We start from the raw sequence: 23,598 nt of genomic DNA on the forward strand, positions 1-23,598 counted from the left end.
CGAACAATGAATGTGAATAGTAGACACTGTGTGTTGTATATGTTCCTGTCCCATAGGTTAATATGCAAATCATTTGAGATGAGAATCTCCTGACCTTTTTGACCCTGAAACTACAGAGAGGCCTAAGGGGACATTAACAGAGAGCAGCTGAGTGTGTGTTATTGTGCATCATGTGAAGATGTGTATTACCTTTTTACTAAGCATGAATACCTTTTGTTTCTTAGGTGTAATTATAGTTATAAGTATGTTGTGCATTTAACATAAAGCTTGAATTTTTTTATTTTTTTTTAATTCTTTTTGTTTAGTTGTTCATTCAAAATCTACAGTGTTTATTCAGTGAGGACTAACTAAAAGAATCAGAATCTACTATACACAGCTCTCCAAGACAATCTCTTCATGATCTCTGTGGGTTTGTGAGGAGTCGAGTCCGTCTTTCAGCACAGCATTCACTTCCTGAGGCCTCTCTTGGTTCTCTTTGTCCTGCAGAAGAAAAACATAATAGCCAAGAGCCTTTAATTTACCTTACAGCTCTAAACCATGATTTGTTTTTATGTCATATTTACAAGTGCACTAGCATGACCTCAGAGCTAATAGAAACTGACTAAAAAAATGTTTCACTCAAAGGTTTTCGCATTAAGAAATAAACTGTTTTTGTTAAGAGTAATCTGTATTGTGTAGAATGAGATGAAGACTGTACTCATACTCTGTAAAAAGTGTTTTCATTTATTAATCATGATGTCATTGTTGGTGTTTCACTGAACACTGAAGAAAATTTACTGTACATCCCACGGTGTCACCACATCACATATGCAAATGATATCTCAAATACAGCAATTTGATTGGCTGCTGTGCTTTTTGATGTTTTTGACGCTTTCTTTTTAAAGATTTTTGTCCCCGTCCGCCTTCCATACTGTGCATAGGCCTACATACGCTATAGTGTTGTTTGCGCGAGTCGTAGCGCGAAAATTAGACCGCGAATGCTTATTGCAATTTACCAGCAAAGAAAACAGTAGAAGGAGCAGTAGCTCCAAACCCAGAAAGATCGATAAAGTCAAAAAATTTAAATAAAAAATGAGTGTAAAGTCATACACAAGGAGGAAATATTGAATGATGGAGAACGAGGCAGCTCAATAGGTTTTGGGACTGATATTCTATCTCTGTTAAGTAATCATGCACCGGTAAATGCATCAGCAGCAGATTGCAACCCAAACCTCCATTCCCTGAAGTGCTTTAGTAGTGACTCTCGCAAACGTTTACTGCCACAGAAGCAGCGCTGACAGGACTTTCACTCTGACATGCAGACACAAGGAATTGTTTTTTGTTGTTATTTTCCATGCCTTAGGCAGGAGCAGATGAGTCAGAGTTTGTTTTCAATGAGAAAGCCCTCCAGGTAGTAACTACAGCAGGTAAAAAAAGGCAATATACCAAACCTTGAGAGAATATGGCAGGTATGTGTTAAATGGGTCAAATGCGATTTCAATTTTTCCTTTCTCTTTGGAGTGTTACAAGCTCTTGGCACATGAAGAAAATCTGGAAAGTTGCAAAGACTAAAGTCTCAAATCCAAAGAGATATTCTTTATAAAAGTTAAAAGTCAACCACTCTAAAAGATCAGTTCTAACACGCCTCCTTATGTCTACGTCTCAATGTGGAAAGATTTGCATGACGCCGATGAAATGTTCATGCAAAGAAAGAAGGTGTTGCTTTGATTCTCGCTGTGGTTTTGTTGCTGCTGCCATGTTGTGGAGACACTGTTTCGTTGTGAAGGCAACCCAACCCAAATATTCAAAAGTGTGCAGGGCATTTAACGGTTTCCTGTGAGAGTAGTCTACAATGGCGGTGTCTGTTTCTATAAAGTTGGGCAATACCAACTGTGCAAGGACAGTCTGGAGCTTCTGACTCACAGTCTGTAAGTACGTTTTCATATTTAAAGAATTTGCCAACGATTATTCAAACATGAGTTTTGAGCAGTGTAGAGTAGTGCTTGTTGTTTGTTGTTTCTCCAATCACAAATAAAGACGGTTTTATGCTTATGCAGCGCGATACGCAACTCATTGCATTAAAACACAGTACACATCATTATAATCAGTAATTATGTCCCTACTGGATGCAACAAATGCCTTGTTTGTGATGGGTTTTATTAGTTTTGTCTCGTTGCACCGGGACATGTCATGACAGTATGGTGAGGGGCGTAACATTTCAGTCACACACTCGAGGCATTCAGCCAATCACAATGCACTGGATAGCTGGCCAATCAGAGCACATCTCACTTTTTAGACTGATGAGCCTCATAAAAATTTAAGCATTTTAAAAAGACGGGGCTTAGCAACAAGAATGTACAGTATGTGGAAAATGTGTTTTTTGAACCTTAAACCGCATAAACACATTTCATCAAACCAAATACACAAAATATCTTCTAACACTTTCTTTGTCAGCTTGTTCAACTAACCCTAAACCTACCCTAACAGTCTACTCTGAGAGCTAGTAGAAATCTAGTTGTAACCTGCTTACGCAACAATATATTTATATGCACCTAAATAATTGGTTTACAATTATATAGATGGTTCAGTTGGACTGAAAACCTATTTTGTGCGATAAACACGTGCCAAACCACTGTTGTAGTTTATTTATGTTGTGTGCATGAAATAGACACCTAGCACAGCCAAAACAAAATAAAATTGTGAAGGTTATTTTGGCCAAACAACAACAACAAAAAAACATACTGTATAATAAATAAATAAATAAAATTGTTTTCTGAAATATTTGGGCCTTAATAATACATTATATTGAATATTCAGCAAACTTTTATTATAATTTATACAGGAAATTATGTAATCAAGGCAAAAATAGCAACTAGAAACTGTGCGTGCTGAATATTTGAATCAGACATCAACATTTAGAGTTTTCGAACAGAATGTTCAGAATCTGAAATGATACTGAATTCATTATGGTTGAGAAAAATTAGTTCATGTAGACGTACCTAATGATGGGTAAATTTAGGAGTGTTTGTTTTTGTGTTTTGCCTTTTTTTCATAAAACTGGGTTGGACAGACACAGATGAACTCACATTTTCTGGTGATCACTGACTCTGGTCCTCAGGATATTGATCTGTAGAGAGATCCACAATCAGAAACATTAACATCTCATCTCTCAGGAAACTGCAGATGTGAGGAGTTATTTTTGCAAACTCTGAACAATACTTTCATTTTGTTTCCACATAATTAGATCCAGGAAGACATTAGAGTCAAGTGAATAAGACTGCTTTTCTATTATGTCATTTTAATAATCAACATGAAATGGTATTCACAACTAATTATAATTACATAATATTATGCTTATCTGAAACTAATATTATTTCCTGCCTTGACTCTAAGACTGCAATACTGGCAATAGTAGCCTTAGTTGACTTAATATTAAGCAAAGGACCAATATATTACATTCATATAGCATGAAGTGTAGATTTGTACACATTAAAAACAAAACGGCTCATTTGTGATTTCATTGACTCTCTTTGGGTTCAAGTAAAACTCAGCTTACCTCATATTTCTGATGGGTAAACTGGTACTGTAACTCAAACTTCTCTGCTTCTAGTTGACACATCCAGCTCCACAGTTCCTTTGCTTTCTCCCTGATCAAAGAAGAAAGAGAAAGTAGTGATATTTTTTATTAAATCTGTAAGCTGTGTTAGTATTTTTACTCTATGAAATACTATTACAGAAGTTAAGGAGTGGTAAAAGAAGTCATACAGAATGAATGCTGAGTTAAAACTAATCATTACTTGGTAGAGGAATTTGTTTATTTTGGTTATTATAAATAGTATATGTACAGTAATTATCATATTGCTGTTACGGTTCTGCTTAAGAATACTCCTTATGATTCATCAAAAAATTTAAATGTTGTCATTGTTTACTTATGGAAGCCTGTTTCTGCCATTAAATAATAATAATAATTTAAAAAGAGGTAATTGTGACTTTTTATCTCACAATTTTGACTTTCTTTTTCGCAATTATGAGTTATAAAGTCAGAACTGCAAGATATGAACTTGCAGTTGTGAGAAATAAAGTCAGAATTGTGAGAACAAACTGACTTTATTTCTCAGAATTGTCACTTTATATATCACTTTATATATATTTTTTTTCTCTCAACTGCAAATATATCTTTATATCTAAAATTGCATGTTATATAGTCAGAATTGCAAGATATGAACTCACAATTCTGACTTTTTGAATTGTGACAGAATTGTGAGATAAAAACGAACAGATTACGCGTTTACCTTGTTTTATTTTTTATTCAGTGGCAGAAACGTGCTTCCATATTTACTCTCCATCATGCCATTCAAAAACTAAATCACTTTTTGTGGATCACAAAGAAGTTTATTCAGATTTTTTTGTTTGATTTTTTGTTTCTCCCCAGTGGTCTCCAAAATAGTTTTGTTGCCAACATTCTTCTAAAGATCTTCTTTTGTTTTCCATAGAATGAGAGCCATACAGGTTGGAAACAGCAAACAGGTGAATAAAAAGGCAGACTCTTCATCTTTGTTAAACTGTACTTCTTGAACTGTTGTGGCATATGAATTAGTTGCATTTGTAGAATGACTCTTCAAACCTGAGAGCAGAGTCGCTGGCAGTGTCAACGTCCAACGGTTTGCGCCGATCACTAAGAATCTTCTTCTTCTTCTCTCTCTCAGTCTGTATCTTTCCACTTTTTCTATCTAACTGCAAAACAAGTAGTGACCATGTATTTGAATAAAACATTGATACTGATGAGAAATTTTCTGTTCACACATTTTAAAGTGTCAGTACATTTTAAATGCAAATCATTATAATTGGTTGATCTCCTGCTGAAAAAAAGAAATCAATTATATTAGCAATGTTAAAAGTAGTTGTTGATTTCCTGCTGGAAAAATATATATACAGTGGGGATCGAAAGTTTGGGCACCCCTTGCAGAATCTGTGAAAATATGAGTAATTTTCATAAAATAAGAGAGATCATACTAAATGCATGTTATATTTTATTTAGTACTGTCCTGAGTAAGATATTGTACATAAAAGATATTAACATTTAGTACACAAGACAAAAACATTGCTGAAATTATTAAAATAACCCCACTCAAAAGTTTGGGAACCCTTGGTTCTTAGTACTGTGTTCTGTTACCTGATGATCCTCGACTGTCTTTCTGTTTTGTGATGGTTGTGCATGAGTCCCTTGTTTGTTCTGAACAGTTAAACTGAGCAGCGTTCTTCAGAAAAATCTTTAAGGTCCTGTAGATTATTCAGTTTTCCAGCATCTTTGCATATTTGAACCCTTTCCAGCAGTGACTTTATGATTTTGAGATGCATCTTATCACACTGAGGACATTTGAGGGACTCAAACACAACTATTTAAAAAGATTCAAACATTCACTGATGCTCCAGAAGGAAACAAGATGCATTAAGAGCTGGGGGGTGAAAACTTTTGAACACAATGAAGATGGCCAAATTTGTCTTATTTTGTTGAAATATAATTGTTTTCCATTTAGTTCTGCCCTTCGTAAGCAACAGAAGATACTTGTATGTTTCCCGGTACACAAATTAAGTACAATTTACCTTGATCTTCAAATTCCAAAAGTTTTCACCCCCCAGATCTTAATGCATCTTGTTTCCTTCTGGAGCATCAGTGAATGTTTCAATCTTTTTAAATAGTTTTTTTTTTGTGTGTGTGGAATAAATGTTAAAATATTTTATGTACAATATCTTACTCAGGACAGTACTAAATAAAAAATAACATGCATTTAGTATGATCTCTCTTATTTTTTGAAAATTACTCATATTTTCCCAGATTCTGCAAGGGGTGCCCAAACTTTCGATCCCCACTGTATATATATATATATATATATATATATATATATATATATATATATATATATATATATATATATATATATATATATTAGCTATGTTAAAAGTAATAAACTATGTTAAGTGTTGCTTAATATTTTGGGGGAACTGTGATAAACTTATCATGTTTTATCATGTTTCTTAGCAGCATATTTATCATATAGTCTCATAATCTCTCAGCTCTGACCTTCTGCATGTAACCACCGATATACAGACCGGTGAGCGTCTTCTTCTTCTTGGCATCATCATCCGCTCTCTTTTTGGCTTCCTCTTCCTCCTTGCGAGCTCTTTCTTCCTGAACATTTGAAAAGCGTTAAGGACTTGCTGTGTCTGTTGTGTCCATCAGTGTGAGGTGAAGGGAAATGTTTCCGCTCACCTCCAGGCGCTTCTGTCGTTCCCTCTCGCGCTCGCTGCGGATCCTGTGCTGCTCTGCTCGCTCCGAGCGCCGTGTCTCCTGCACAATCACTCACTTTACAACTCAAACATCACTCAACAAGAGCTCACGGGGGAATTCATTCTGTAAAATGACAGAGCTGATTGTCTGTCGAGTCCTTTTCAGGCTCATTCAGGCTTAAACTGATCACTAATAGACCTGCTGGAATGTTTTTACTCTGGTTCACATATTTGTCTTTAGGAAATAATTCATTTATGGTTAGTAGCTTTACATAATAAGCAGCTACAACCTTGCTGACTTACAATCCTATCTTTAAGACTGATGAATTCCTCCTCCTCCTTCTTACGGCTTTCAAAGTGAGCTTCAATCAGCGTCTGGAGCTCATTCAGGTCCTTCTCCATACGCTTGCGATGGATGTCCTGGGGCGGGACGGGGATGAAGCATTTAAACAATGAGATGGAGATTTGAGACAGTTGATCTGCACATTCAGGTATAGACAAAAGCATGAATCAATCACTCATGTTTCAGTAACTGCCATCTGAAATGTCTGGGTCGACTGAAACATTCGGATGCTTTTGTAGATTTGCTGGATTTTACAAATCTTCTAATGCAGGTTTTCATTTGTCAAGATATGTCAGTATGCTCTCGAATGAAGTAAATGGGACATTAGAGAATATTTCAAACTCAGTCCTGCATGTTTTTAGAACGAAAGGCAAAAGAGAAAAGAAAAGAAAATGTGTCTGACTTTGGGTCAAAATGAAACAGACCAGGCAAAATTTTTCAGAAAATACCCCAGATATTTAAAACGCTGAACAAAATAATAATAATAATAATAATAATGATGATGATAATAATAATAATAATAATAATAATAATAATAATAATAATAATAATAATAATTATTATTATTATTATTATTATTATTATTATTATTATTATTGTTATTGTTATTGTTATTATTATTATTATAACATTACAGGAATTATAAACGTATATTTTTTACATATTGATTGATAATTATAAAATATAAAAATATTGTCTTTTATCTCCTAATTTCCAAAATGATATGGAATGTATGCTTCAGATGGCGAAGTTGTTCAAAGACAAATGCAAGTCTTGACCTATCAAAGTCAAAATAGTTTCATGGCTCTGGGTCCTGCAATGGTAACTGTACTCACATCAAAATCAACTCGTTCTCCATCTGGAATCTTTAGCGGCACCAGGTTCGGCAACATAAAAGGTCTGGAAAATATAAGGATGTTTCCAAATTCTGTATGAAACGAAACCAAGTACTGTTGATCTTTAAAAACATAAAGACCAATAAATGGTTTTTCAACTACACTTACTTTGGGATTTTGGGTTTAGCTTCTTTTGAAGAATCAAACATACAAACAAACAACAGAAGTTATTCAAAGTTATATGAGAGACGTTTACTTTTAGAACTATAACTTGTTGCATATATCAATCAGGCATGATTATAAATACCGGAAGCTTAATTTGCATAAATCTCTTTTGTGTTCTCATAGCAGTTATTCCACAATAGCAAACGGTTACAGGAACTGAACAACGCGCCATAAACTGGATTTCATTTCTGATGGAATGAATGTTATCATAAGAGGATTGGGGATGATCTAATGCGTTGAATATATAGTTATCCGGAAGGGTGTGTGTGCCGTAACACAGGTTTCCACATGTTCCAACAATTACTGGAGAGATGTAAATCTCAGGTTATCTGTCTAAGCCAGTGCAATAAAGAGCAAATACCTCCTCCATCTTCTGTCTCTTCTTCAGCATCTGAAAGCAGGGAAGGAGAGGAGGTTACACGTGGGTAATCAGCATCACTGACAGAACCAGAACAGAGAGACACAATTAGATCCTGACATAGCAAACACTCGGCACTTCAACTAAACACAGAGCAGAATGTTTGATTCATCCCAAGTGTGTGTGTGTGTGTGTGTGTGTGTGTGTGTGTGTGTGTGTGTGTGTGTGTGTGTGTGTCATGCAAAACACCAGATTCCAACAGCTATCAATGTTGCTAACAATCGTCTTTGTCTAAATCTACTTAAGTAGATATAACGTTCAATTAAACATTTATTTAAACTCGTTTGTAAAAGTGTTATGGCTGATCAAGCTGCAGTGGAGTTTGATTTAGTGCATTTTATAACATTGATGACATTTCATTTATTTATCTGAATCCCTTTTGCTTCAGAAAACAATTCCAAATTGTTCAGTTCAGTTGGGGCTCTTACGTTTGTATTTGGAATAATAAAAAAATGAAAAATTGGTTTTGATTTTTGGAAGATGGTGGCATGTAGTGTTTATTTTTCAATGCAAATATTTTCCTTTTCAGTCCAAAATAATATGCCATTATTTTATTTTTTTAAGAAATACCTGATTACTTTAAATGACTTCAGTCTGAACTCTTTGTGATCTCCTCACATTATTTTGTATTTGTTTTTTGACCAACATCTCTTTTTGAATGCTGTTTTAGTAGATCTGTTTGATCTGGAGGGGTTTGGGGTCAAACTGAGGGTCTCACCATGTTCCTGAGTGGTCTCTTCTTCTCCTCCTCCTTCCTCCTCATGAGCCTCTGAACATGGAGAAAGTTGAAGGACGGATAGACTTAGCTTGCATTACGTCAACTATGATTCATTGTTTCCCTAATAAGCTATCAAATGACATAATGATTCATTTGAGTTTAGTCATTTCATCCATTTGAAAGTGTGAATAACACAAAATTTAATAGAAGAGTGTGTGGAAGGTGTGAGTTAATTTCTGCGGAGCGAAGGAGCTGTATATATATGTTAGATAATGTTAGATTAAAGCATACCTCAGATCTCTCAGATGGTTACACACTTACACACAGCAAAACTGCACAACTGTTGTCTATGATATAAATAGGTCTGAAGTCAGACCACCCTTAAAAAGTATTGTAGTACAGAGAGATTAATGAATCATTGAATTATTCACTTTGCCAATTCCTTAAAATAACATTCTGAGTACTACGCACTGCTCTATACAATGAAAGTGTGAAGTACTGTTTGTAAAAATTAAAGTGCATCATTTCATAGGCAGAAAAGTCCAATGTCTATTGTCTATAGTGTAGTTTCAAAATTAAGCAGCTTGCTGTTTGCTGTTTTAACTTCTACGTAAGCTGTGCTTTATTCATTGCTACTTTTTTAGACAATGGAAATCACTTCCAAGGTATATATATAAATAAGCAAGAGTGCTGCTGTTTTAACCAATTGCTCTTTTTATCCTGAGAAATTGCTCTTTGGCGACACCTTCAAGCAGGCCTATTAGTGTTTGTTACCTTGCAACAGCAGCGCTCTTGCTTATTTATATATACCTCGGAAGTGATTTCCATTTTCATATACCATGTTATTATTATCATTTTATATATATATATATATATATATGCTACCCTAGTACATTTCAGTGTTAGTGAATGGCTAGTGCCCTTTGCCTTCAGCAGATCCAACTTCCTCCTCCTGCTCCTCTGAGCACACACCATGCAGGTTTGGTAAGAAAACAAACAAGAACACATCACAAAAACTGAAGCTAAGAGATCTGGAGACAGTGAAACATAGCAATGTTTTAGTGATGATATGCCCCTGCTTCAGGACGTTCTGCTCTACTTATTCCACATTTGTCATTTTTGGGTGTGTTTTGTTGAAAGCTGACAAGCTGAACTAACAAAACTCATAAATCTACAGGACGGTTCACCATATCTTGCAACCGCACTTTTACATGTCAGACTATTTATGATTTTCAGGTGTAAAAACCTGATAAGCGGGTCGTTTTTGAAGGTTATCTCCTATTTCAAATATCAGTGTAATGACACAATTCTTTAACAACCCTGTTTAAAAAAAACATGCTGTATCTTTTACATAAAACTATGTAGCTGCAAGGCCGCTATTTATGACCTACTTTAAAACAAGAAGAGTATTTGCTTGCATACAGTGGAAGTATGAAAGTAATATTACGAGACTTACCCTCCTGCTCCCTAGAGAACAAGACACAATAGTGCTGTTATTTCCACGTGTTCTCACAGCTCAATACTTTCCCAACAGCTGCCTGAACTCTCAGATTAAATACACTTATCAGATGAGTGGGATATATGACATGCAAATTACCAGTAACACTGGTCACCGTAGCGTGCAGTTAATGCACAGTATTCTTATTTAAACAAGGTAATATTACTAGAAAATGAGTATTTGCCATTGATGGATGGAGGATAATCGAGCAATGAACTGGGACACTTACTCGTACTCCTCCACTTCTTCGATGTCTGACATTTTTACTCTGTAATGAAAATGCATTAAAAATATATAATATCATAATTGATCCCCCCAAAAATTGCTTTTCTAAACATTCTAAAAATTCCGTTCTTCTTTGCTTTTTATTCTAAACATCTATTTTTCTGTCCATCAGTGATATACTGTCTTACCTGATATATCAGCAGAGATGTGTGCAGAAGGGCTGTGTGGAAGCTCTGGCTCTCCTCTTGATGCTTATGATCGGGGCTGGGGCTGTTTCTGCGGCTCTACATCTCACTCAGAGGGTTTATTTTTACCCTCAGAGATAAGTGGAGAACCGTCGAGCAAACACTCCCTAAAAGGCCGCTGGCATTGTTATGGTGCAGAGAATGGCGATGGCTGATGTCCAGATCTACACGAGTCTCTCAGAGGTGTCCTCTGATAACACGAGGGACTGGTTAGTCTCAGTCTGACTCACTTCATGGCACCATGCGTCCCATTCCACATCTCACTCACACAGGCCACACAGGCCTCATGCTGTTTGAATACTTCTTCTGAAGAGAGATTTCAGTTTGTATTGTAAGAATGAAGGCCTTGTTAGGTGCTCTGAGTTTCTATGCAGTTGCTAATGTGCTTTGAGTAATCACTAGATATATATATAATGTGTAGCTCAAAGATCTGCACAAAAAGTTAGAAATATAAATAATATTAATGACAACATTTTTGTTAATTGTTATAATATATATTGGTAATGCTTTACTTAAAGCATTTATAAACAATGCATTATATATTATTAAAGGGTATAATGCATTATAAGTGTGTTGTAATACATTATATCTTGTCGTAAATAATTATAACTGAATTGACGGTGCATAGTGTAAGTGTTACAATGTATTAACTGCACAATGAGATTGTACAATGCATTATAAGGTGTTTTATATGCATTATACATAAAGGCTTTCAGTGAAGTGTTTCATAAAGTCATGTAACTTCAAGCCTCCATCATTTAAGCATCGTTATTTATTATATAATATTTATTATATAATATTACAAATATTTTTTCTAGCATATCACCGAAAATATAAGACAACATAACAACATAGTATTACTAATTGATTTTTTATAAATTCATTAAAAAAATGATAATGCTAATGTAATTCAAATATGTCATTGACATAAAACGTGACAGATAATTTAACCATTGATAATAATATAATTAGACTTGCTGGTCATTTTAAATGACTGTTGTTGTTATTAATACAGTTTTATTGTTTTTATTATGATTATTTCCTTTATTATTATTATTATTATTATATTTCCTATTCTTACGAATTCAGATCATAAGCCTGCATCATTTGAAAAACATGAGACAACATGATAAGTAGTAAAAAAAAGAAGTTTATTAACCCTTCTGGGCTGAAGAGATAATTACATGACAGGTCGGTTAGCAAAAAAGGAAACCTAAGCTTGGTTGAACAGGAATGGATTGAAGTCAGTTTGCAAAGGGCTTGATAAGGCACATTTCTCCATAGATTACATCTGAATTACATCTTCTTAAGATGACTTTAGTCTGCGGCAGGTTAAAACAACAGCAGCGAGAGAATAGATCAGCTTCAGCGCACGATTCCAGATGAATAATTGAGCTTACTATCAGCAGCTTCATTGAAACAGACATTCATCATATTACAGCTGTACCTTGGACTGTTATCAGTTATGGCTCAGGTCATAGCTTACTTATCAACAGCACAAATATCAAGCTACAAGGAAGAGGAGTGTCTGGCACAGACACAAAGAAGCTGTATGTCTGTATTCCTGCTGTCAGATGTTCAGTTTATAATACAGTCCTGTTGCATTCCACCATCCATTAGTACACGCATTCACAACCCATAACAGAAGCCTTGACTTTACCCAAATAATGCAGATCAGTACTATGCCTTAAAAGTGCCGAGGAATTAGCCAACGGAAAGAAGCAGAAGGAAAAGGAGTTTAGAGACAATCCTTGGCACTGAGTGTGTGAAAGAGTCGATCAAATGAAGCTCATTAAACCTGAAATGCAGAAAGAAAAAAACAGCTGGATACAGTGATTTGTTCAAATTAAAATGTAGCTAAATTAAATCAATTACAACAATTTTGAAACATTTTTGTTAGTACATTAATGACAATGAGGTACGCTTAACTAAACATAAAACGTACGTTCAATGCAAATAAATAAATATCTATTTTTCTTTGCTTTTATTTTGAGACATACGATCTGCTCACTTTGTCTTTATCCATGACCGGGTCACTTGTGGTCCTGGTCTTGTCCTCTTTCAAACAAACTTTTCTTACTGGAGATGCTCACATGTCTCAGATCCTGAGCATAAACATAACTCATATGAGAGAAAACATAACCTTTAACTCATTCAAGTCAAGTTAGGCGAGAATCTTCCACATTGCACAGATGAATGGAAAAGGCTGTGTGAGGACATGTGTCATTACCTAGACTGATTACATGAGTCATGGCTCAAACCCGGCATTTCATTGGTGCACATAATTACTCCAGATTCACCACAGACATGACATATATTTGTGTGATGACTAATGAGGTCAGATGAGTGAAAGTGCAAAGTGAAATACTGCCACCAAGCCGAAGCCTGGAGAAAACCATCTCATCATCTCCTAAAATTAAAATAAAGTATGCCTCCATAATGCAGCACTCACCAAAGGACTATGAGATGATGACGATGATGGTGATGATGAAGACACGGTGAATGTTTTCTTCTGGACCCAGCGATTAATTCGATCAGAGATTCCTGAAGAAAAGCTGCGAAACTCCTGAAACAGAGTACATGTTCTTAACAGACGATCGAAAGCGCAGTTCGGATGAGCTCAAGCAGGAAACTAAAGCACCTGTCTGGAGAACACCTGGCTTCTGTCGGATCCCTCCTGCTCTTTCTCAAACAGCTCCCTCTTCCTCTGCACCTCATCCGCTAGACACACAGTCTGGTGCACCACTGGGGTTTTGGAGATTTCCCATTTCTAAAAGTTAAAAAAGAGCAACACAATTCTTACATGCAGCAATATCTGCCACTTTCCTAAAATGCTTTCAACTGCTGCTTAACCTGATACACAACTTGATATTAGTTTGATATTAATCTTATTGACTGCAACCATATTAGCAGCATTTTGAGACCAATCGATGAAGTTTAAAATCTTTAGATTGAATTAAATAAAGTGGCATTCAGACATATTATGAGCAACTTTTCAGCTAGGTTTTATAATTGTAAAATTAAGATGTTTTTAAGACCAAGTAAAGAAAATGTAAAGAATAAACTGAATGAGATATGTCAATGTGGTCTCTAAATGTAAATGTCTTGCATTAACAAAGTAGATCTAATGCTGTTTTTCCTCTGTATTATGTCTTGTTTTCCAGTGAAAGTGTCCAAACATTATTAAATCAAGATATATTTACTGGAGAGGAGACTCAAAATGACAAAAGACATGCTTATGTGAAACTGATCACAAAGACGAAAGTCAGACATGGGAACAGACAAATCTGCTTAGTTCCTGATATTTGTTCAGATACGTGGCAGATTTGTGTTCTTGTTTTACGCACATTTAATTTTGTTCAGTTTTTCAGAAAACATGACTTCATATCTTCAATTTGCCTGTGAAATGTAAATGTATCTTGACTTAAGAATGTTTCAATATTTGTATTGGAAAAAATATGCATTTTTTTTTTTTTTTTTTTTTTGCAGTGCATGTAACATTTAATAGTTCTCAAAAAATGTTTATCTTTGATGCATTTTAAAAAATGCAGGATGTGGAGAAGTGTGAAGTTTTTAGTCGTTTCGGATTCAGACCTGTGAGGCTTGAGCCAGTCGTTCCATTTTCTCCTGAATGGAGTGAGATGATAACCTCTGTCGGGAGCTTGAGGAACAGCACAGACAGCGGTTAATTCAGCACACCCTCATTTACTGCTCAAACCGAAACTAATAGAGACACACTCACTTTCTCTGAAACGGCGTCTGCTGCTCCTCCTCTTGTTTGGGGCTCTACGGACCAGAACATCCACAATTAGCTTGAGAGTTCATACTGAGACTGGACTGAAGGTGTTTTGAAGTTGATTTGTCTTTAATAGCTTTACCTTGTTGGATTCAAAGGTCTTCGCTGCAATCCGCACACTTGCACTGTGGACGAGATTGGATGTTCATAGAAGAGACGGAAATATAGACTGTTGTAACTCATCACTGTATAAGCTTATTTACATCAAGTGTCATTGATTGATTATTTCATTTATATATCTGATATTGTGGTCAGGTAATAAGGTTGTGTGTGTTAATCAATGCAATAAGTTACAAACTAACAATGAGCAAAAGTTCTACCAAATGTATTGATGTCTTGTAAGGTATACTAATATTTATTTAAGAAACATTGTACATGTGCTAACAATCATTTAATCATTTATTAATCATTTATGTAAAAGATTAGACACAGTGTTAGCATATTCAGAAAATAATCATGTTCTCTTCAGGCCATTCGTGGAACATAAAAAAAAACTAAACTAAAAGAGAATATTTAATAAAGATGTAATGCAACTAATAGCCCATTGTTAAATTTGAGTTGTGAACAGCTGAATGAAATTAAAGTGCAAGTCAATTACAATTAAATGAAAATGTACTATAGTTTAAATGTATATTAAATGCAGTTAACTGAACTTTAAAGTGCTTTTTTATAAACTCACTTGAGTAGGACTTAAGTATGTTTTATATGTAATTTCATAATTAGTTTTTGAAATAAGGTTAAAATGAAATGGCAAATACACTGCCAATCACTTATGGTCAACTAAAATATACTTTAATGTAATTTACAATTGAAACTTGTATGTTATGTATTTAAATATACTGCACATTTGTAATGCCAAAGTTTTAAAATATACTACCTTCTCTATTAACTAGATTTCAAATGTAATCTTGAATAAAGACCCTACAGTTAAAATTAAAATCAAGTACTTAACATGTGCTTCAGTATGTTAGTCGACACATCAGAATAAGGTTACTTCTTTAAAGCAAAATTAAAACAATGATTTGAATTGTATTTAATGTAAATCTTTTAATTTCACATTATTACAAAGTGCACTTTTTAAAAATGTACTTAAGTGTGTTAAGAAACAGTCATGAAAGTTAATTTTAAATACACCTATGTGGCCTTATTTCATTAATATTATATTATTATCTGCAAGTACAGTTTTTTTGTTTGTTTTTTTAAGTACAAGTTCACATTTTGTACAGTTAAGCAAACTTCTTTTTCACAAAAGTAGTACTTTAAAAAATTAAGCAAAATTGCACATGCACTTTTCATTTATTTATTTGTGTGTGTGTGTGTGTGTGGATCAGTACCTTCTCTGTAGCGGCATGTTTTTTTCCTCCTTCTTCTTCATCATCTGAAATGGATAATGACACTGAGGCACAAAGCAGTACTGTCTGTTTCTGTGTGTCTGTGTGTGTGTGTGTGTGTGTGTTGAGTTAGTCAAATATTTAACAAATGAGTTCTGACAGAACATGGCATGAATAATAAGAGCTGTATGTGACGTAGCACTTGAAGGTTATTGACACAAGCAAATTTGACAGTTTAGTGGCTTGCTGTACTGTCCACATGAAATGCAAATGTTGACACTGTGTTATATAACATATTGACTCTCAAACTTAATTTGCTCAGATGTATTTATACAGTCAAACGAGAGCTTTACCCTGAAGGACACCGTTCTGGAGCTCTGCCGTGTGAACGCAGGTTTCGCGGCTGGTTCGAAACTGCTCGCCGACCCATTTTCATGTCTCTGTGCACACATGCAAATAAAATAAATAAGGCCGTGAGAGGAGAAACTGTAAGATAATGCATAATGAATTACACAAGTATAATCAGTCAATAAATGATGAAGCCTGGTTTAGATCTCTAGAAGTAACTCAAATTATTCAGCTGCAGAATGTGGCTGTAACTCAAGAAGAACAGAAGTCTGTGTACAGAATGGGATCCAATGCATTGCTTACATTGTAATTATTTCTGAGATTTACTAGTAATTTCTGGGAGCAAATTGTTTCAAAGATAAAAATCTTTCCTTTTATTCCCCAGTGTACACTGTAAAACATTACTTCCACTTCATATTTCATGTTTAATTCAGCGTGTGACCTGCAGTTTATTTGAAACTTTTACTCAGAAATGCCTGATGATTTCAATAATTCAGTTCCACACATTTGTTTTCAGTGAAACATGGTTAAAATATGTTTGTAAAGTTGTAAGTGAAACAAAGATTACTCATTTTGGTTTTATAAGGACATTCTATTTCAGTCTTTCTACATTGCAATTGTATTTAATTCAATGCCATTTTAAGTAATTAATTGTGAAATTTACTAGCAATTTCTGAGTGAAAATTGTGTCAATGCAAATCCTACACCAACATTTTTTGTCTCCTTTATCCCCTTTATCATTTATAATCTGTGAAAATGTTTTTTTGTTTTTTTTTGGCCACAATAAAAACAGTAAGTGTCATATTATCAATGTTCCTCTGGAGGGAGCTCTAACACCATTCTACTGTGGTACATTGGTAACATTATGCTATTCTTTGAGGTACTACATAAATGCCTTTCTATATATGCTAAATGTTGTAGTACCCTGGAATGACTGCCATTGTACCATGGTATCACCATAGTACTTTCTGTAGGGAAACTATGCTAAAGGAGACAGCAGTGCTGTTAGTTTCAGTCGTGGCAGTCTCACCTCTGCGTCTCCATTCGGTGTGGGGCTCATGGAGCCGGAGTGGGTGGAGCTGTGAGGTGACTCCGCCCTCGAGGACTGAGGGGGCGGAGACTTGGGGCTCAGTGGAGAAACCAGTCTGCTGGTTGATGAGGGTGATGTGGGACTCTTATCAAAGGAGATGGAGAGAGAGCTGATCAAAGAGAACAACAGTAAGCAGGGCAACGATTGTGCTTTCATTATCAAAGTGAGCAACCGCAAACAGACCAGTGTCTCCAGAGAAATAATGAAACACCAGTTCAAATATTTGTAATGGGTAGACATTGTAAATACCTCACAAACTTTCTGGATGCTTTTGGCGGGGGTTGGGAGTTTGTTGATGTTGAATCTTGGTTCGCGCCTCCATTTTCTTGCTATAAAAAGACAAAACATGCCATTGAGTATGTAAATGAGCCATGTAGTATGATGTGCTGGTAGAAATGTGTTAAGCGGTATGTTGCTAAACACTGTGGTATAGATATGTCAGTGTGCAGGATTGCTTTGTGATGGAAATGTGTCAAGATGAAGGACTTATGAAGTGGTCTTGTTTTTGGAAATTGTTCGGCATTATGCATTTTGCGTCACGATAGGTGAACTCAGCTCAGTTATGTGTGGTCTGTTGTCTGGGGCTTGTTTTGAACTCAGCGGTTATATATAATAGGAAGCGGTTTCTGCACTGTTCCCAGATTTATCATTCCTTCAGCATTATCTTATCTTTTGGTCTGCGTCCATCAGGTTCCAAATAAAAAGAGAAAATGATTAATGAGATTAATTAAGTACAGTTCTTTCGTACAGATATTTTATTGATTTGATTATGTAACAATTGGCATTATGACAAGGTTATTTAATACATACAAAACTTTGACAACTGATTTACAAGGAAGCACTAATAATATTCTGACAGAATATTGGGGTCAGTGAGATGTATTTCTTTTTCTAAAGAGAAAAGTCTCTGCATTTGTTTAAAAATCAAAAACACTGTAAAAATGCGAAAACTGTCAAATATAAATAATATTGGAAAATAACCGTTTTCTAGTTTAATATGTTAACATGTAATTTATTCCTGAATTTTCAGCATCATTACAGTCTAATATCCTGATTCGCTGCAACAGTGATATTTTTAAGGATTCTTTGATGAATGGAAAGTTCAAATAAGCAGCATTTACATGAATAGATATCTTAACATTATATTTATTATATATTATGATGTATTATATTATGATTATATTACTATATTTGATCAATTTAATGCACCCTTGCTCAGTAAAATGAATCAAACCTGTGAACTTTAGTGTACACCACTACTTTTGTACTGCGATATAAGATTTTAGTCACATCACCAACCTCTAATTTAAAATGTAAACATGGATTTCTAAGAACCAAACAAATTTCTAAGAAAACCTTTAGGAAATTTCATGTTTAAATTGAAATTGGGGCACTTTTGATTTAAGATCGCAACCATCTTTTGAATTATTGTCTGACATACTGTAAATGTGCAGTATGTGCTTTGATTAAACATAAGCAAACAATTAACCCAAACTACAGATTCACAATTACAGTGAAATAATGCAGTTTCATTAAAAGGGGCATCTTAATACATCGCATTAGTTCCTTTAACAGTATTTCAGCATTGCTGTGTATTTAGTTACGGGTTGCACACTGTTTTTAAAGCTTTCACAGAAGTGACGGCACACTTCAGAAGTGGGTCAAATGACTTCATGTTCTCATGTCAAGGGCCTGTAGGTGTGTGTGAGAAACACTGGGCCTCCCACAGCTCTTTCTCTTAATCCTGTAGATGATTAATTACACATTCGACACAGCTTCACAGCAAGCAGATGACCTCTGACCCCTAGCCACATGATGAAACCTGTCAGATATACACTACGCACAACTGACAATAGAGATAACAGAGAGAAGAGGATTTGATAATTAACAATTGCAAAACAAGAACATGTCTAAGAATGACAAAAACAGCATGACGCTGCCGTCTACCTTCAGTACAACCTAACCATGTCACTACTGTACATAGCACCTAATGAGTAATGCTACAATGTCATTTGCAACATTAATGTTCCCCTGCTGTGAGAACTGATGCATAACCCTATCAAAAAACAAGATCCCAGCCTTTGCAAAGAATACGCCATGCCAAAACATACAAAGGTTTAAATTGGTTTATTTAAAGAAGTTACTCATAATTGCTCTTAATGGCAAACCATACCAAGCCCAGCAGTGCAACCATAACTGATGGGTTTAATATGCTCTATGTGCGGTGTGTGCGTTGATTCCAGGAGAGTCTGACGTTAACATGTTGTTGAGCCCACAGCGATATGCCAATAAACAGACATATTACAAAGCCAATGCAGATTGTGGATGAAATAGTCTACCTTATATTCTGTAGTTTATTAAATATAATAATTTATCTTGAACATTAACTTAAAAAGTAACCAAAGAGACTTTTTCTCTTCCTTAAAACAAGATTTGGGAAGTAGGAGATGTTATTAGGTCTTACATGACTGTCAATGCCATGCTGAAGATCCAACTCTAAACATGTTCTGCAAAACCATTGAAGGTTTTAAAGGTGATTTTTTTTTTTTTTTTTTTATGAAAGTACACTTAGTAATATTTTACCAGAAAAGATTTTAGAACTTATAATATATTAATAAAAAATATATATTATATGAGTTTTATCTGCTGTATTTCTCGGTTTGATTAGTTTTTATGTTGTGGTTATGGAACTCTTGCATTATTGCCATGAAGATGCTGGCATTTCAATAAAATACTACTACTACTACTAAAAGAAAAAAAAAGAGGGGGGGGGGGCATCATTTATTGAGGAAGCAGGTAGATTTTGGAACTGATATTGGGGGAACATAGCTCTAATACAGGCCAACTTCAAAAGGAGCCTTAAGATGATTAAAATAAGAGAAAAAAGTTAATATAACTAAACAATTAAAATGTGTCTTTAATTCTCCTCATTTTGTTTTCCTTATGTAGTCAAAAAAAAAAAAAACTAAACCTCCATGTGAAGTTTTACAACCAATATACATTTTTCTAGTTATGCCAACATCTAAAATATCTTCTTAGTTACCGTCAAAGGTGTGAGTAAATCCAAGTAAATCCAAGTAAATCAGCTGGAAAATGCTGTGCAGTTTATTGTTTAATTATTTTAATGGATCCCTCTTGTTCCTGGAGACACCCCAGCAGTACACAGTTTGGATGTCCATTACATCCATTACATGCATTGGAGTCTCTACCAATAAGATGGATGAGTCTGAAAATGTGTAGTGTTGGGGCGTTTCCAGGAACAGGGTTGGGAAACATTGCTGTGGAACCTGAAGTCTAGTATAAATTGGCCAGTTGGACACAGCTATCGGCTGATGGCAATATAACAGTCTGTTGCCTGCTTGAAGCTCACCCATGATTCCTTAGAATGCTAAGTTGTCAGCTCTGTAGGTTTTAGACCACCTCTGCTTCCTCTAAAAGCATCCCATCACTGTAGAAGAACTACTGTGCATTGATAATCCATGTCTTCCTACCTTCTGTTGTGTCTCTGAGTCTCTGGAGTCGGTGGGAGGTTCTGGTGAGATGAAGGTCTCCACGCAGCGCTGAATGTTCTTGAGGAGTTCCTCGTCCTGCTCTTCCCCCAGCAGCTCCACACGGGGCTCCGCATCCGGGCCGGTCTCTTTGCCCCCATCATCTTCCTCCTTATTCTTCCTCAGGGTTTCAACGTGCCTCATTCTCCTCCGTTCATCACGGACTCGCAACATCTCCACAAAGTCCATCTGCAGCTGGGCCAGACCTCCATCGGAGTCGCCAGCATCAGCAGGCCCGCTAACACTGGAGACGTTACAGTGTGTTTAGCATGATGTCATGTTAGCGTTTGAAGATTCATATTCATGCATTCTTACTGGGTTTAAGTCTTTGAGTGGTTAAAACCTTGTGAAAAATATGTAAACGTGCAATATATGTGCAAGTTGGATATAATGATTTGGACACTTGTGTGTTTCTTGAAAAGAAATGAAAATTTATTATAGTTTAAAGTTAAATTAAATGCATCTCTATATATGTAATTTCATAATTGCTTCTATTTACTGCTGAATGCACTGACATTTATGGTAAAATCCTTTAAAGCCATTTCTGTTTGATCTAGCAATTAATTTATTTCAATATATTATATTCAATATAATAATTTGTACATTAATAATGATATACTTTAAGATTTAATGTAGACTAGAGTTGCACATTCAATACATGTTTTCCTTGACAGCCATGCATGGACAGTGTCTACATATGGTATTATGAGACCAAATTATAACATTACATGTAGATCATATTCATATTCACTTTTATGATACCATAAACCTTTATCTAAAGCTCTCTGAAGCACTCGTCCTCATGTTCTGTAAGGTCAATTGCTTCACGCAAATGCTTAGCACAAAATTTGCATTGAATTTGATGTATATCACTGAGTCCTAAAGCCAATTACAGCTCTTAAGTCATTTGAAGAGGGAAGGGAAAGCATAAATACACCATGAATGTAGTCTGAAGTTGGGTTTTCTCTGTAATTTTGTCCTTTTTTGTTCTCGCACCTACTGGTTTGTGGATTGGTCTCTTCAGTGGGACTTTCATCCGAGTCTGCTGTAGACTCCCTTGTCTTCCTCCTCCTCTCTCTCTCCAACTCTTCCTCATCCTCCATAGTCCACTGTCGAGCCAGCCTCAAGATCAAACACATCACGTTTAAAATGCATATAAACATATATGGTTTCAGCACTCCAGGTTTCTCTGAACACTGATGCCGGTTGATGTGATAGAAAGGTCGATTGTTTTATTCTACTGCATCCCCAAAATATAGTTTTCCCCATATTGCCTGAAAGATTAGAAGTTTTGGACACAACCACTTTTGATTTCTGTGAAAGCCTTGCATTCAAACTTTTTATTGGACTGATTTAAAACTGTTCACAAACCTATCCTGTCAGTCTTTTTGAAGGTATAAAAAGATTCATTACGATCAAAGGTCTCGATGATATATCCCAGAGGTGGACTATTGTATTTCAGTTTGAAAACAGTGATTCATTGTGCATTAACTGGTTTTTCAAGCTCTGTTTTGGTTAAAGGATACTCAATGCCTTGAGTCTGATGGCGTGACATTACTTTCCATTTGAGTGCATTACACTATCAAAATATTCACAACCCGCACCACAAACTCTAACTGCACATCCATTCCACACTCAGTTACTTTCAGTTTTATTTCAGTCATAAAGTTGACATCCAAAAATGCACATGATGTCGATTGTCAATTACAATACATTGGAAGTGTTGCCCTGGGTGCTATATTTCTGAAACTCAAGTGCCTCCTTGGCTGCTTTGCTTATTTGGAAAGTCTTAAGGTTTGATTTTTTCATTTACAGAAATTAGAGCAAAGGTAGAAACGTAGAAACCATAAAAAACAATGTATTTCCAGTTATAGTTCTGATATTAATTAACATGTCTATAGAATACGCATCTATAACGTCAGTATAAACACTGACACACCTGCGCTTCTGCAACCTGTCAGAAATCGCAAAACTATTAGCTAAGCAAAATAAAGGCTAAATGTACATTTATACTTACGTTGACAAAGCAGACCAGTTTTTCCGGCTAATAGACATGGTTTGTGTGTTGTTGTGTTGAGCTCGGTTGGAGAGAGGTGGATGAAGTGTCGCGCTCTTCCCTGTGTCTGTGTGCCACCTTTACCCCGCGCCCGCACCTTCACGAGCCGCGTCACATGACCACCAACATCACCTCCCGCCGCGCGCGCGCGCATCATACCTGTGCGCTATCAACACACTCATCATGTTAAAGCACCTTGAGAGGACGAAGAAGGAACACATCTGCATATCTCCAAACTTACAATATCAATGTACATAACTAAAAATGGGAGAGGTTGTTGGATTGGTGATGTGGAATATGTAACAAACTATAGCTAGATAGTTAAGAAAGAAACATCAAAACATACATTGTTTTAGTTATGTGAAATGTCTAAAAGCTGGAAGCTAAATTAAATGTAAAATAATATATCCTAAAAATTGACTAAAATATTAGGCTACTAGACCTCCCCTCCCCCACCCCAAATAAAAACAACAACAAAACTCGAAAAATATATTGTTTTAGTTATTTTCAAAAAGCAAGAAGCAATAATAATATATATGTGTATATATATATTATATATATATATATATATATATATATATATATATATATATATATATATAATTTAAATATATTGCATTTGTTTTTTTATTCTATTCTACATTCTGTTCACCT

The 23,598-nt window shown here is 35.4% G+C and overlaps 2 protein-coding genes across 5 annotated transcripts; both read right to left on the minus strand.

Moving 5' to 3' along the window:
• Nucleotides 1-261: 261 nt before the first annotated feature.
• Nucleotides 262-10,871, minus strand: tnnt2a (troponin T type 2a (cardiac)). 2 transcript variants are annotated; one of them, XM_026199287.1, is made up of 14 exons: nucleotides 10,719-10,871; nucleotides 10,535-10,573; nucleotides 10,264-10,274; nucleotides 8,808-8,858; nucleotides 8,033-8,062; nucleotides 7,615-7,633; nucleotides 7,447-7,510; nucleotides 6,571-6,687; nucleotides 6,251-6,328; nucleotides 6,062-6,169; nucleotides 4,604-4,713; nucleotides 3,536-3,626; nucleotides 3,066-3,106; nucleotides 262-480 (listed from the first exon to the last, which is right to left on the minus strand). In XM_026199287.1, exons 2-14 carry the CDS (start codon nucleotides 10,564-10,566, stop codon nucleotides 447-449), a joined length of 786 nt encoding a protein of 261 aa, XP_026055072.1. In that variant the 5' UTR covers nucleotides 10,567-10,573; nucleotides 10,719-10,871; the 3' UTR covers nucleotides 262-446. The 2 variants fall into 2 exon arrangements, with proteins under 2 accessions (XP_026055072.1, XP_026055071.1); XM_026199286.1 differs by having other exon boundaries at nucleotides 7,615-7,636.
• A 1,034-nt stretch (nucleotides 10,872-11,905) lies between these two features.
• lad1 (ladinin) lies at nucleotides 11,906-23,039 on the minus strand. 3 transcript variants are annotated; one of them, XM_026199288.1, is made up of 14 exons: nucleotides 22,906-23,039; nucleotides 21,885-22,010; nucleotides 20,832-21,132; nucleotides 17,590-17,669; nucleotides 17,281-17,449; nucleotides 16,256-16,342; nucleotides 15,906-15,949; nucleotides 14,654-14,696; nucleotides 14,518-14,561; nucleotides 14,370-14,436; nucleotides 13,417-13,545; nucleotides 13,228-13,341; nucleotides 12,787-12,880; nucleotides 11,906-12,573 (listed from the first exon to the last, which is right to left on the minus strand). In XM_026199288.1, the coding sequence occupies exons 1-13, from the start codon at nucleotides 22,941-22,943 to the stop codon at nucleotides 12,809-12,811; spliced, it is 1,314 nt and encodes a 437-aa protein (XP_026055073.1). In that variant the 5' UTR covers nucleotides 22,944-23,039; the 3' UTR covers nucleotides 11,906-12,573; nucleotides 12,787-12,808. The 3 variants fall into 3 exon arrangements, with proteins under 3 accessions (XP_026055073.1, XP_026055074.1, XP_026055075.1); XM_026199289.1 differs by having other exon boundaries at nucleotides 12,776-12,880; XM_026199290.1 differs by lacking the exon at nucleotides 22,906-23,039 and having other exon boundaries at nucleotides 21,889-22,010.
• Nucleotides 23,040-23,598: the final 559 nt, after the last annotated feature.

Source organism: Carassius auratus, chromosome 23 (assembly GCF_003368295.1).
Source record: "Carassius auratus strain Wakin chromosome 23, ASM336829v1, whole genome shotgun sequence".
Lineage (NCBI taxonomy): Eukaryota > Metazoa > Chordata > Actinopteri > Cypriniformes > Cyprinidae > Carassius > Carassius auratus.

Coding starts and splice junctions, on each gene's coding strand:
- lad1 (XM_026199288.1), bottom strand. CDS start 22,943: ATGTCTATTAGCCGGAAAAACTGGTCTGCTTTGTCAAC. Junction 16,343..17,280: donor CACCGAATGGAGACGCAGAG/GTGAGACTGCCA, acceptor ATGTGTGCACAG/AGACATGAAAATGGGTCGGC. Junction 13,546..14,369: donor GACTGGCTCAAGCCTCACAG/GTCTGAATCCGA, acceptor TTTAACTTTTAG/AAATGGGAAATCTCCAAAAC.
- tnnt2a (XM_026199286.1), bottom strand. CDS start 10,566: ATGTCAGACATCGAAGAAGTGGAGGAGTACGA. Junction 6,688..7,446: donor GAGAACGAGTTGATTTTGAT/GTGAGTACAGTT, acceptor GTCCCGCCCCAG/GACATCCATCGCAAGCGTAT. Junction 4,714..6,061: donor TCGGTGGTTACATGCAGAAG/GTCAGAGCTGAG, acceptor CTTGTTTTGCAG/TTAGATAGAAAAAGTGGAAA.